The sequence below is a fragment of the Oryx dammah genome, unplaced genomic scaffold, assembly GCF_014754425.2.
Source record: "Oryx dammah isolate SB20612 unplaced genomic scaffold, SCBI_Odam_1.1 HiC_scaffold_19, whole genome shotgun sequence".
Taxonomy (NCBI): Eukaryota; Metazoa; Chordata; class Mammalia; order Artiodactyla; family Bovidae; genus Oryx; species Oryx dammah.
The window spans coordinates 20,002,847-20,015,882 of record NW_024070203.1 but is presented as its reverse complement, the minus strand read 5'-3'; the positions used below and the strand labels follow the sequence as shown (position 1 = coordinate 20,015,882).

At 50.5% G+C, this 13,036-nt stretch overlaps 1 protein-coding gene across 1 annotated transcript in view; it reads right to left on the bottom strand.

Annotated features, from left to right (window-relative positions):
- Window positions 1-13,036, bottom strand: part of ZFAT (zinc finger and AT-hook domain containing) — a 159,570-nt gene that overhangs the window by 13,212 nt on the left and 133,322 nt on the right. The window contains exons 14-15 of the mRNA XM_040262083.1: window positions 9,848-9,974; window positions 6,926-7,056 (exon numbers count right to left, since the gene is read on the bottom strand). Coding sequence (XP_040118017.1) covers window positions 6,926-7,056; window positions 9,848-9,974 — 258 coding nt within the window. The remainder of the gene's footprint in view (window positions 1-6,925; window positions 7,057-9,847; window positions 9,975-13,036) is intronic.

Sequence of the window (13,036 nt, the reverse complement as noted above, 5' to 3'; positions counted from 1 at the left end):
TAGGAGTGGGTCACTGTTTTCTTCTCCAAGGGATCTTCCTGACCCAGGGATCATACTCGCACCTCCTGCATCATCAGGAGGGTTCTTTACCCCTGAGCCACCAGGGAAGCCTCAAACACAAGAGTATTAACACTCAAATAAAGTGGGATTCTGCAAACTGCACCAACCGAGATGCAGCTTCTGAGGCACAAGGGGAAATCGGGTCTTAGGAAAAAGTATAAAAGAATCAGGGTTCAATGACAGACACCTTCAGGTCAGCTAACAACGTCTTATGTGAAAAAGAGTGTCAGGATGGAGTAGAGAAAAGCTTTTATTCTGTTTTTTCAGACAATTTCCCATATGATCATGCATATATAATGGAACTTACTTTTACTTTTAAAATTTCACAAAGAGAGGGAATTTTCAATCACTGCCACGGAACAGGAGGGCTCAGCAAGTAGTAAAAGAGCCGTGAAAGGAAGCACTCGTGATTATCAGCCTCAGACATCATACCAGGAGCGGAAATCACTGAGGGAAGTTGAATTTGAGACAAAGATTGAAATGGCTGAGGGAGAACTAAGGCAGGCTCAGCTAGGACAGCAGCTGGCATGACGTGACCGGGAGGGTAACCCGCAGCCAAGCCCCCAAGCGAACCGTCTGGATCTATATGCTGAAGGTCACCACCCAGCTCGGCGGCAGGCACTCCACAACGAATGTGAAGTGGGCAAATATTTGAAGAGGCTACCTGTGTGTGTAATTAGACGCTTGATGTAATTCAAGTTGGCAGAGCCCCAGAATCAAATAAATTGTGCCACAAAGTTCTTTAGGTAAGAGCCAGACCTCACCAGTCAAAACATGCAGGTGAAAACTGGCTCTCATGGGAAGGGGCATGAGAAGAGGGAGAAACAGAGAAAGGAGTCAGTGAGGCGTCCCCATTTATATACCAATCAGAAGAACTGGGAACCAGAAGATAAATGGTAGATGTCTATCTGGATGGCAGGCATCACTTCTACCACTAACAGAGAATCCAGAATTAGATCATCCAAGGGTCAGCAAGCACAGGGGACGCTGATGCCTCAGTTCTGCAGTCTACATCAAATCTGACCGCTCACGAAAGGCAGGTGGTTTCCCGACATGGGCCTTCCCAAGGCACAAATCCATCACGACTGCCATCACCCTGTAGAGTCAGCGTGCGTGGGAGGGCGTGGGCCATTCCCACCACACGACGAGGACACACAGAGACACCAGCAGTACTCCCAGAAGGGCGAGACTGCAGCTGCCATCAGTTCTTTCGACTCTATATACAGTCTCCCTCTTCTAGGAAAGAATCCTTAGATGAACCACAGCGGTAGTAAAGCCACTGTATCGGGGAAATAGAACAGATAGAAGGTGCCAGGGTTTGGCAATGAGGAAAAGAATAAAAATCTGTGATTATGACGTCTCCCGCGCTCACACGCAAGTGATCTGAAGACAGAGCAGGTTCTGAGGAGAGATGTGAATGGAGAGAAAAGAAGGGGTGGCTCTCCTGTCACTTCCATGCATTCGGGGGAGTAGGGGAGAGGTCTGTTTACGGTGTGAGTCCAACAGAGCCTCTGCAGGAACGAGGAAAGGACGCTCATTAATTCCCAGATTATTGGAGCTTAACGCGATAAGAGAACAGGGTGTCTCCACCCAGCCGTGTCTGCGGGCAGGACGAGGGGGAGACCTCAACTCAGTCTCCCTTTACGGCAACACGGGCGGCCGGTATCTCCTATGATTTCCACGGTTTATAAGAGCATCTCGCGCAGACTTGATTCTTCCATTAGGTCTCTCGCTGAGAGTTAAGAGATCAAATTCAGGGGATAGAGTGACTGTTTTTAAATAGTAATGAAAATAGCTTTTGTTCCCTCACACAAATCATCTTCCAGGTCCCTCCCCCCATTATTTTGCCACAAATCTTATGAGGATGCTCAACATCCGCCCCCAGCGGGTCAGGAAGTCCATCCTGGGCTCCCCTGGAGGATGGACCACAGCAGCGAGGCCCCCCACTCAGAGGCTGCACTTGAGGAGTCCCCTCTGAAGAGTGGCTTCTCCCCACCAGATGCCTCCATACAGACGGACAGCATGAAAGAGGTTCCAGGGACCACGTGACTCAGGGCCTTACATGAAAAACAGGACAGGCTGGACCCCACTTTCCCTGAAAACAGGCAACTGATATACACGGATGGCCACAGGAGTGGACAGCATTTCCTCACTGAAATGATGAACTGCAAATAACAGACAGCAGTTCCAGTGTTGGCTGCCAACCAACGTACCCCTTCCAGCGAGACCTGCTGCAGAAACTGCCTCTCGGGCTGCCTGCTGAGCCCGCAAGGGAGGCTGGGCGGGTTCCGCTCCTCCAGGCTGGCACGTACTGACCTCAGCTTCCAGTGCCAGCCACCACAGGGGACCGGCCCGGAGGTGACGGGGGTGCAGAAAAGCACCCTCGAGAGGTGGGGTGCTTTTGACAAAGCTGGAACTTCTGCTTTGAGGTTTGATTTTTGCCTATGTTTTTAATCAGCAGTAAAAGCAAACGGGAAGAACACTTGGGATTTAGAACAGGATGGCGGCAGCATCGTTCTGGGCTATGCCAGGCTGAGGGTCTTCAAGGGGAAATGGGTGAGTGTCTGCAGGTCTGGGGCAGTCTTAACCTCCAGCATGTAGGGGGAAACAAAAGCAGGAGAGTGGCAATTCTAGGAAGCGTTGCAGAGACGCAGGAGTGGGGACAGAGACGCAGGCCTGTCCACAGACAGTCTGCAAACCACAGTCGCTACTGAGCCCCTCACTCCAAGGGGGATAAACAAGGAGAACCACCTGCTCGCTCTTGACCTGGGGATGAAAGTGGAGGACCCCTGAAGGCCGCCCCTCCTCAACCATGACTTTTTCAAGGCCCTGCAAGGTGGCTCTCATTCTGGAACCTTGAAGCGAAATGTCACCTGTGATTAGAAACAAGGGTGTCTCAAGGCTGCCACCTCGCCCTGAAGCCCGTGACTCAAAATCATCTCTATGGCAATGGAATATCTCAGTGAACAGTAGCCTGGGTTAACAAAGACTTTCCGCTGACAAAGAGGCCCTCATACTTTTGAAACGTGCCATGTGAACATGTGTGAAGGTTAATATTGTGTGTCACCTCGATTGGGCCAGGGGGTGCCCAGCTCTGCCGCCTACTGTTTAGGGGTAACCTCCGCAGCAGACAGCACTCAGATTATCTCAGGAAGACACTGGATTATCACGCGGCCATAAGATACTGTGACCCCATGGACTGCAGCATGCCAGGCTTCCCTATTCTTCACTATCTCCTGGAGCTTGCTCAAACACATGTCCATTGAGTCGGTGACACCATCCAACCATCTCATTCTCTGTCGCCCCTCTTTCTCCTGCCATCAATCTTTCCTAGCATCAGGGTCTTTTTCCAATTGAGTTGGCACTCCCCATCGGGTGGCCAAAGTATTAAAGCTTCAACTTCAGCATCAGTCCTTCCAATGAATATTCAGGGTTGATTTCCTTTCAGATTGACTTGCTGTCCAAGGGACTCTCAAGAGTCTTCTCTAGCACCACAGTTTGAAAGCATCAATTCTTCGGTGCTCAACCTTCTTTATGGTCCAACTCTCACATCTGTACATGACTCTGGGAAAAGCAAAGCTTTGACTATATGGACCATTGTTGAGAGTACCTTAGACAGCAAGGAGATCAAATCAGTCAGTCCTAAATCCAGGCTGAAGGGAACATCACTAATTCCCAGCAGGTGCCCCAGAGTCCACAACTGAGTGGCCTAAGCACACTTGGTAAACAGATATGATTTCTCTACTGGAAAATCCTAAATCAGAATTTAGTTAAAAGAAAAAGAAACTGATTTCTGTAATAAAAACAGCTATATTGGGACATTCCCAGTGGTCCAGTGGCTAAGACGCCACACAACCAGTGCAGGGGGCCCGAGTTTGATCCCTGGTTAAGAAACTAATCCTGCCTGCAAGCTGCAACTGAAGATCCTGTGTTAACGCAAATAAGGAACTGGCATGGCCAAATAAATAAAATTTTAAAAACAGCTATATTTAAGCTTAAATAGGACAACTGAATAGAGAGGTCATTCCTTTAGCTAGGGGAGCCTGACACAGTGCAACCCCGTAGGCACTGCAGGGGCCGTCTGAGGCCTCCCTGCCCATCTGTCCATCCATCCATTCTCCCATCCATCATTTCATCAACAGTCTTAGAGCTCCAGGTGCCAGCCAGGAGAACAGGACTCACATCCCCACTAGGCTCCTCTGTCTACGGAATTCTCCAGGCCACAATACTGGAGTGGGTAGCCGTTCCCTTCTCCAGGGGAGTTTCCCCACCCAGAGAGTGAATCCAGGTCTCCTGCATTGCAGGCAGATTCTTTACCATCTGGGCCACCAGGGACGCCCCCAGTTAGCCCTTGATGTGACAGGTGCCAGCCAGGCAGACAGGACTCACATCCTCAGGGAACATTTCCAAGTGCAGCAACTCAAGTCCATGTTAAACAGTGACACTCCTCTGAGCCCTGCAGTTCCAATAAACCCAAGACTGAAGGGTGCCCCTGTTTTCCACCACTGCGAACACATTATCCCTCTTTCCAGGGCTGCACCGGAGGCTTATCGGCCTTATCCCTCGTCATGCTGTCACCCTAAGGCCTCAGAACACAGCTAAGCTATCTCCTCCACCCGCAACCTCGCATATCACCACTCCGCCTGAGACGCGCAATAAATCATGTCTCCAGGGAGCAGCAAATCCATCCTTTTCCTAGAAGGAAGTCGTGAGTCACAGTGGTGGCGCCTCCCTGCAGTTCTCCAAAGGATCTGGCATGCCTGCAGCAGCCAAAGGGCCCCTGATGCCCTTCCCGAAGTGGCAGGTCTAGCTAGGGATGCCACATGCCACAATACAGAGGAGGAGTTTCAGAAGAGATTACAAGACATACTGAAGACCGCAATCTAACAAATACAAAGAAAAGCTGAGAGAGCATTTGGGCCAGAGGTGTTATGAATCTGCTCCCAACGATGCAGAACACGCAGGCCCTGCAGCCTGAAACATCAGACTCTTGCCGTCCTCTCTGACCTCTGCCCAGGGTCTCACTGAGAGAAAGCATCCTAACGGAGGAGTACGAACACGTGGAGTATCCCAACGATCACCTAGACACACTGAGTCTTGTCTGAGGAGCCGGAAATCCAGAGCCGAACCTGCATGCACCAACTCTGCTGGGAGCTCCCTAGCCTGAACCCCCTGCTTGCACTGTGGCCTGGCCCTGGGCGCACCTCACGGGGGTGGGTGGGCAGTCAGGGGGGCAGCACCGGGAAGTCCACCAAGTCATCGGAGGCAAGTCACAAACAACACATCACTCAGGGAGAGGAGAGCCGCATTAAGAAATTATTTGTTATTTGCCAAGGAAACCTTACCTCTTCTACTGTTAACTGTTTCATGCTTCCTTCTTGTTATTATCAAACTTGGCACCACACGTACAGCAGAACTTAGATCGTTCTAGTGAAGCCCACCTCTCCCAGGTCTCGGGGCAAACGTCAGAGACCTGTCCCAACAATCCCTCATGAAACAGCCCCCAGCCCCAACTTCCTCAGCCCCCAGCCCTCCCCACCCCTGCTCCCTCAGCCCCCGGCCCTCCCCCTTTCTGAATTCACTCTTCTCCACTGCCCTTGTTCACCGTGTGACAACCTCTCTGTCTTATTGATCTTTTTCCCACTGGAGTAACCACTTTGATGGCAAACGTCGGTTCTCTCCTGGAGAGCCAGCAATGAGAACACTGCAGGCACTTACTAAACACTTCCTGAGTGAATCGCTGAAACAATGGATAACCTAAAATGCTACTGTCTGCCATTCAACTTTCTCCACAAACTTGAACTTTGATTCTAAACGACACACGCTGGGTCTTCCCTGGTTCTGACATGCTTGCTGTGTTGGTTTTCTTAAGCATTTGCGTAAGCCAGCTTACAAGTCTTGTACAGTGAAGCCGGAGGCAGCAGACAAAGAGAGAGGTACGGACAAACAGGATGGCCTGATCATGACACACACCACAAGTCTCCTCTGAGGTTAAGAGGAGAGGAAATGAGCCAAATGGTGTAACAACCATCAATAAGTGGAGTAACCTTTCCTCACACAGTGGCCATCCTCTCCCATCCGTTTAGTTTGGCCATCCTCTGTGCTGATTGCATCAGGCGATGTTTAGTATTTAAAAGGCCAGGCCCTGGAAGCCCTCCTGGCTCCTCTGGCGGTCCCCATGGCCCCGCTGCTCCACTGACCTCGCGCCTTAGGCACCAAGGCTGCTTTTGACCACAGATGTGTTCAGACTGGTCCACATCACACTCGTTTCACTCGGGGATTCCTTTCACTGAAAGGAAAGGAATGAAGTTTCCGGAACTTCATTCTGGAAGGGGTGAAGCACCTTCCTCAGCATCACGGCCTCAACATATGGAGCTCTTGCAGATACAATCAATCCTGTAATAAGAGGAAGAAAATGGGACCTCCCTGGTGGTCCGGGGGCTTAAGGATCAGCCTGCCAGTGCAGGGGACATAGGTTCAACCCCTGGTCTAGGAAGATCCCATGTGCTGCAGGTCAACTAAGCCCGCGAGTTGCATCTACTGAGCCTGTGTGCTCTAGAGCCCGTGTTCCGCAACAAGAGAATCCGTCGCAATGAGAAGCCCTCGCACCGAAACTAGAGAGAATAGCTCCTATTGGCTGCAACTAGAGAAAGCACAATCACAGCAACGAAGACCCAGCACAGCCAAAAATGAATGAATAAATAACTTTAAAAACAAAAGGATAAGAGAATGTATAAGACTAGATCAATTTCACTCCAAATTCCCCATCGGGTAGGTCAAAGGCCTGAAAACCAAAGGGGGCAGGGGGCAGAGGCTGTGTGGCAATGTGAGGAGACAGTATTTAAGGACGAGGGGCGGGTCCTACCTGCTTCACGACGGTCACGGTCCCCGGTGCCATGGCAACCACCGAGGCAACGGCGGTGGCGTCGTGGGTCTCGGTGCCCAGCTCGATGATCTGCTGGAGGATGTTGACGGCCGTGGGGTCAAGTCGGTCACCTGTGCAGGAAGAAGCAAACAGGAGATGGTCAAGTCCAAGGGCGGTGAAGGTCACTGAATGCAGAAGCAGCTCTTCTCGAGGCCATGGTTGGGTGGTGCCTTTTCCAAGGATGCACGCGTTCTCAGTAAGCGCTCATTGTGACCACAGAAACAAAGTGTGTGGTACGTCACAGCTCACAACACACTCCCTGTAAGAACATCTCCAAACTCCACACAACCTGTGAGGAAATGACACTGTGGTGGTATATCCCCACCTTATAGATTAGTCACTTCACTGCAAAAAATCGAAGACACCTGCCTTGGGCCATCGGATTGGCTACGTCACAAGGCCAGGGCTCAAGCCTGGATGTTCTGAATGCAAACTTGTGGACACAGGGCTGCCTCTCAGAACGGAACTCCTGGGAAGCACACCGCAGAGCTGGTTTCCCTCCAGCATGGTGGGAGGCGGCCCCTGAGTGTGAGCCAGGTAAGTTACACAGGATATGGGCAGGACATGCGAGGATGTCCCAGTCATCAAGTTGGTGGTCTTTCGACTTCTAAACCAACGGAAGCTCAGGGTTCTCTTTTACTCATCTCAGAAGCCTGGAATCGACATCATCAGGACAGCTACTGAGCGCACCCTGCCTGCTTTCGCCATATGCTTGGCCATCTGCAACTCTCCTGAACATGCCACTCTGACCCCGATTGTTAATTCACCAGGAGGGAAATTATTGCCTCGTCTCCAGGTTAGCATAATAGTACGAAGTCTCCTCCAATGTCTACATCCTCCTGGACAGCTTTCTGCGGGCCTCGTTCCAACGTGAATCATTAAAAGATGAGAGAAGGGCATTCATTGTGTTCTACACGGAGGGTAGGACGTGGCATACAACTGAAGCAATGCTGTGGGCACCTGTTCACCATGCACAGGCCTGGCGTTCCCTGCACACACCTCACACATAAACAGACACACACACACTCCCGGAGGGCGGGGGGAGGGCATGCCTTGCAGCCAACCATTCTAAACAGCCAAACACTAAACAAAACATTGACCCTTTAAAAAATGCACTGAAGTAAGATTTTAATTCTTCATCCATTTCCTTTGTTAATGACCATTTATCAAGCCCCAAGCGTCAGCCAGGAACACGGTTCCCAGTGGGAACACAGGCAAACCTAATGCTGCCTGCTCACTTCTCCTTCCAGGGCTTGCAGGTGACCGAGACAGACGGTAAGCCACTGTCTCCAGCCCCTGGTCAGTTCATATCAGGAGGGCGACTAGGGAGCTCTGCAGGACAGTCAGGTGGGCTCCTGGGAGGTGACACACAGCCTGAACCCTAAGGATGAAGATGCCGTTGGTAGGAATAGTGCTGGGTGGGAGAGGAGCAGACTCAGTTCGTGCTGAGACGTGCAGAGTCTGGCCCGTGCGGGCATAGCTCGGAGGTGGCTGGAGACGCAGTGCAGGGAGGCCAGGACCCAGAGCGGAGGCCCAGTTGCTGAGCTGCATCATTTCCTAACAGCCAGGAGGAGACACAGAGAACCTGTCAAAGGAGAGAGGGAGAGTGGGAGCGAGGGAGTGTGTGTGCGTGGGGGACCCCGGCTGGCCCAGCCCAGAATGAGCACTCGCTGAAGTCACTGCTCATAAGGGAAGGAAACACGAGCAGACACAGCGTCAGCTCTGGGAACCACGCTAATGGTGGGGCCTGGACGCCCCATCTGCAGGGCCTGCCACTCTCACAGGCTGTGGGGTGTCTCCCGGGTCACCACAGCTCATCAGGCGGTGTGCACAGCGCCAGCCTCAGATCTTCTCCAAAGAGAGCGGCCCATAGGACGTTCTGTGCATCCTTCTAACCACCTGGGGCTTAGGGACTAAGAGCTCGGTGAAATGGTGAGTTCCTATCTCCTGTCACCATCTGACTTCACTGCGCGCTTCCTCTAATCCCACCTGCCTGACCTCTGCTCCCACCATACACAGAGTGCTACGGCACCTTATATTAACTTGTCTTCTGTTCCTGTTTATTAAAGAGCATTAAGAAAAAGTGTTCTCAGGCCAACACCCCAGTTGCCACTAGGCTGGCACAGTGGTTTGTTTTTAAATTGATCTAACATTTGACAGTGATGACATCTGCCATGAAGATCCTGACTTGGGGCTTTTCAGAAGAACTGGACAGCAGACAGTCCTGGGCCCCCAGGTCCATAAGGGGCCATTAGGAAGGCCAGCAGACTGGCCCCTGGTCTCAGCCATGGCCCCCATCTGCCTCTTGTAGACCCTGGAACAAGCACCCCAGAACAGATGACTCTGAGGGAGCCTGGAGCAGGGATGGCGCTCCAACAAGAAGTTAGGAGACCTAGATTCCAAGACCAGCTCCAACACCCAAGAAGTGGGTGAGCCTCAGCTAGCCATTTACAAGGAGGAAGTCTCCTGCCTCTTGTGAAGTAAGAACTGTAAGACCTGTCTTCCCACACGCTGCTCAGAGACATGATGAGTCTACGGCCATACCACCATGAACGGGCCCAATCTCGTCTGATCTCAGAAGCTAAGCAGAGTTGGGCCTGGTTAGCACTTGGAAGGGAGAGACGTGATGATACGCATGGACATCTGGCAACACCGTTTGGCAGTACCACCTCACCTGCAGCTCTGTTCTAGAACACTCTGCAAGAGATCTCTACCTCCAAGCCTGACAACCAGAGCGCTCCTGAGGGCACAACGCAGCTGAAGGAGATCAAGTGACAGACATCACTCATTCACAAGTTCATTCATCCACTCAGCCTGTCAAAGACCAGCTCTAAGGTGTCGGGGAGGCGGGGCCGCTCTCACCGCTCTCCGAGGTGTATCTCAGATCCTGGAGGGCGGCCACGGCAGCCTGTGTGCCCTGAACGTCCTCTTCAGCTTCTGCGATGTGCAGGTACTGGGTGGAAGGCTCCTCGGGAGTTTCTGTTGCTGGCTAAGTGAAAACACAGAATCATTGATGGGACTGCCTAGAAGACCCCTAGAAGGTCCCCAGAAGCCCTGGGATAATGGATTCAGACAAAACAAACACCCACCAGCAATGCGTCTGCAGCAGCTCATTTGCTTGGCACCCCTGAGAAACCAGCGCTCCAATTAAAACCCATCTCCCAAAGAGGAAACTTCTCTGTGGCAAGTGCCGAGACTTTAAAACCAGCTTCGCAGGAAAGCCTCTGGTGACACGTTCTTGCCGCAGGGAACAGAGGATGTTGTTCACAACGAGACAGGAGACACGCAGAGAGACCCTCGTGTGTGCTCTGCTCCACCCACTGCCATCAACACTGCTCTGATCCCTCGTGCCCAGGGCCTCCTGCCATGAGGTCAAGTGGGAGGCACAGCTGTGGTGGCGGTGGACGGGAGGAGAGGACCAGTCACCACCACATCTGGCCAGCTTAGAGCATGGGTCCCAGCACACAGCAAGATCTCAGCTACTCGTGCAGCCTGTGGCTCGTTTTATTTTTACAGGATGGGTATGACAAATGCGACTGAGCAGAGAAGATACACCTGTGCAGAATCAGGACCCCATGAGAGAAGAAGCTAAAGGGACATTTACAGAAATCTCACACCGATAAGGAGAGGAGAGGTGGACATTTCACATGAACTAGATATTCATAATCACGTCTTCCTGGCACTGGAAGGCAGGCAAGCATGAATGTCACCAATAAAGAAGAACGAAAAGGAGATTTTACACACAAATTATAGGAGCCAAAGTTATCACACTCTGTAAGCACTTATCAGCTATTCACAAAGGTTCAGAATAGAATGTGATTATTCTTTTACAGCCAAGTGGTCAAGTTCGTTTAGTTCATTTCCAGCCTGACATTTAGTAGACATCCAATGAGTATCTGATTGAACGCATAAATGAACAAAAAGAAGCATGCTTCCCTGTAAGTACCATTAGGCAACACTGTGGCCAACGCAGACTGGATCTCAGCCTGTGATGAACAGGAAGGGTGTGGCACGGCTCGGCTTTGGGGTACTCTCTGTAATAACCATCTGTGGGAAGGCAGTGCTTTATAGGGCACTCCAGGGAGCCTGGCGACAGCGTGACTGCTAGGACAGGCAGCCTATCATCACTCGGGGACCACCCCTGGCCAGCGTCTTGGCTGCTCAACTGTCGTACTTCTGGAGTCTAGTGGGTGACTTTGTGTCAACTGTATTTGTAGACTCACAGCTCTGCTGAAGGTGTCGAGATCTGTAAGAAGCCAGGTCTTCAGAGGAGAGGGGCGTGGCTTCACGAACAGAAGCACCAGCTGGCCGGAAGAGATGCTCTTTACTTCAGGAACCAGCATTCCATGTCTGTTTGTTAACAGAGAGCAAAGCCCTGCAAGTATGGACTCGAAGCACCAGAGGATTTCTGTAGATGGGCACGCGATGGTGATGTTGCTGACACCATCACCACTGCACCGCAGACCCGCTGGGGACTAGACAGTAACCCTGGCATTTCATATATCCTGTCTCTCAATCCTTTTGACCTGTTGAGTGGCAGCAGCCTCACCACAGACATTAGAACACAGCGGTCACAGAGGTTCGACAAGCAATGGCTCAAGGTCAAACTGTTTACAGGAGGAGCCAGGAAACCACAAGGAAGTCTGTCCAAGTCCACATTCCTTAAATTTTCTTACAGAAAATGTCGAACATATGCAAGACAGAGAAGCGAGCCTCCATGCTCACAGCACCATTTCAGCAGTCACCACCTCACGGCCAGTCCTCTTTTGCCGATGCCCCACCACGCTCCACACAACTGCCCTTTGATTTTGAAGCAAATGCAGACGTCATATCAATTTAAACATTTCAGAATGCACCTCTAAAAAATAAAACTCTTTCAAACCAGAACTACACCACCACCATCACACTCAGAACACTTAACAGTGATTCCTGAATTGTCTTCACATCCCTAAGCGGTGTTCGAATTTCCCCAATTCATTTTTTCACAACTTAATCCTCCAAGTCGTACTTAAGTTATTGGAATCCATATATTTGAACCGTCTGATAAAATATAAGACTTGCATTTATAGGCTCTCCTTCCACTCTTTCTCCTCTGCTTATAGTTTCACTGTGAAAAGCGGTTGCTTGCTGTCAAGAGTTTCCAACAGCCTGAATTCTGCTGTCTGCACCACCAGGGAATCACTGAGTGTGTCCCCCATCCACTGTATTTCCTGTACATTGACAGTCAGACGTGGAAGTTTAATCGGGTGATCAGTTCCCTTTACGGCAGGAGGACTCCACGGTAACACTGTGTACTTCCATCAGGACACACTCTGTGACTGAGCGTCTCTGTTTTTGCTGTGTTGTCAGGAGACTATGGTTATCGCTAGACCCATGATGCCAGTGGAGGGTTGTAAAACAGAAGTCATGAAAATCTTCACTTGTTGGCTGGACTACTTCTACACAAAGAAATCTCTCTCCTCCAACATTTGGTTATTCTGAGCTACGGTTTGTTTAGATGAGGTAGAATAATTGTTCGACTCTGAGCCTTACGAAAGTAACAATTTTATTTATCAAAATAGAGTTGATTCACTATTACTCTGCACAGGTAACTAAGGAGTTTTCTCCCAGGATTATTATAAACTCATGGATTTAAACACATTTGATGTGCTTCACTCCACTCTGCAAATACTAACAACAGCCTTAGAGTAACCATATCAACCGCTGCTGGTGGAATAACTAAGAACAGTATTTTTTTTGCCAGTTCCTTTCGCCCTTAGGTTCTATTCCACTGGGGAGGAACAATCCAATTTCTATCTTAAAATCTCTTAAAATAGTTCTTCTCTATGTGGTTCTGCCATTGCTTTGACATACAGTTTAGATCCTTGATTTCATTCTACTCTTAATTTTCAGGGCTTGCTTTTTTAAAGTTCAGTTTTGTTTTTATTGTTATATAAAATCAGAAGGGCCGTCAATAATCTTCCAACAATCCGGCGGCCCCTACCTAATCACAAGAAACCATCACATGAATCCAAACAGTGCTATGACGGCCCTTCTGATCACGTCACATCG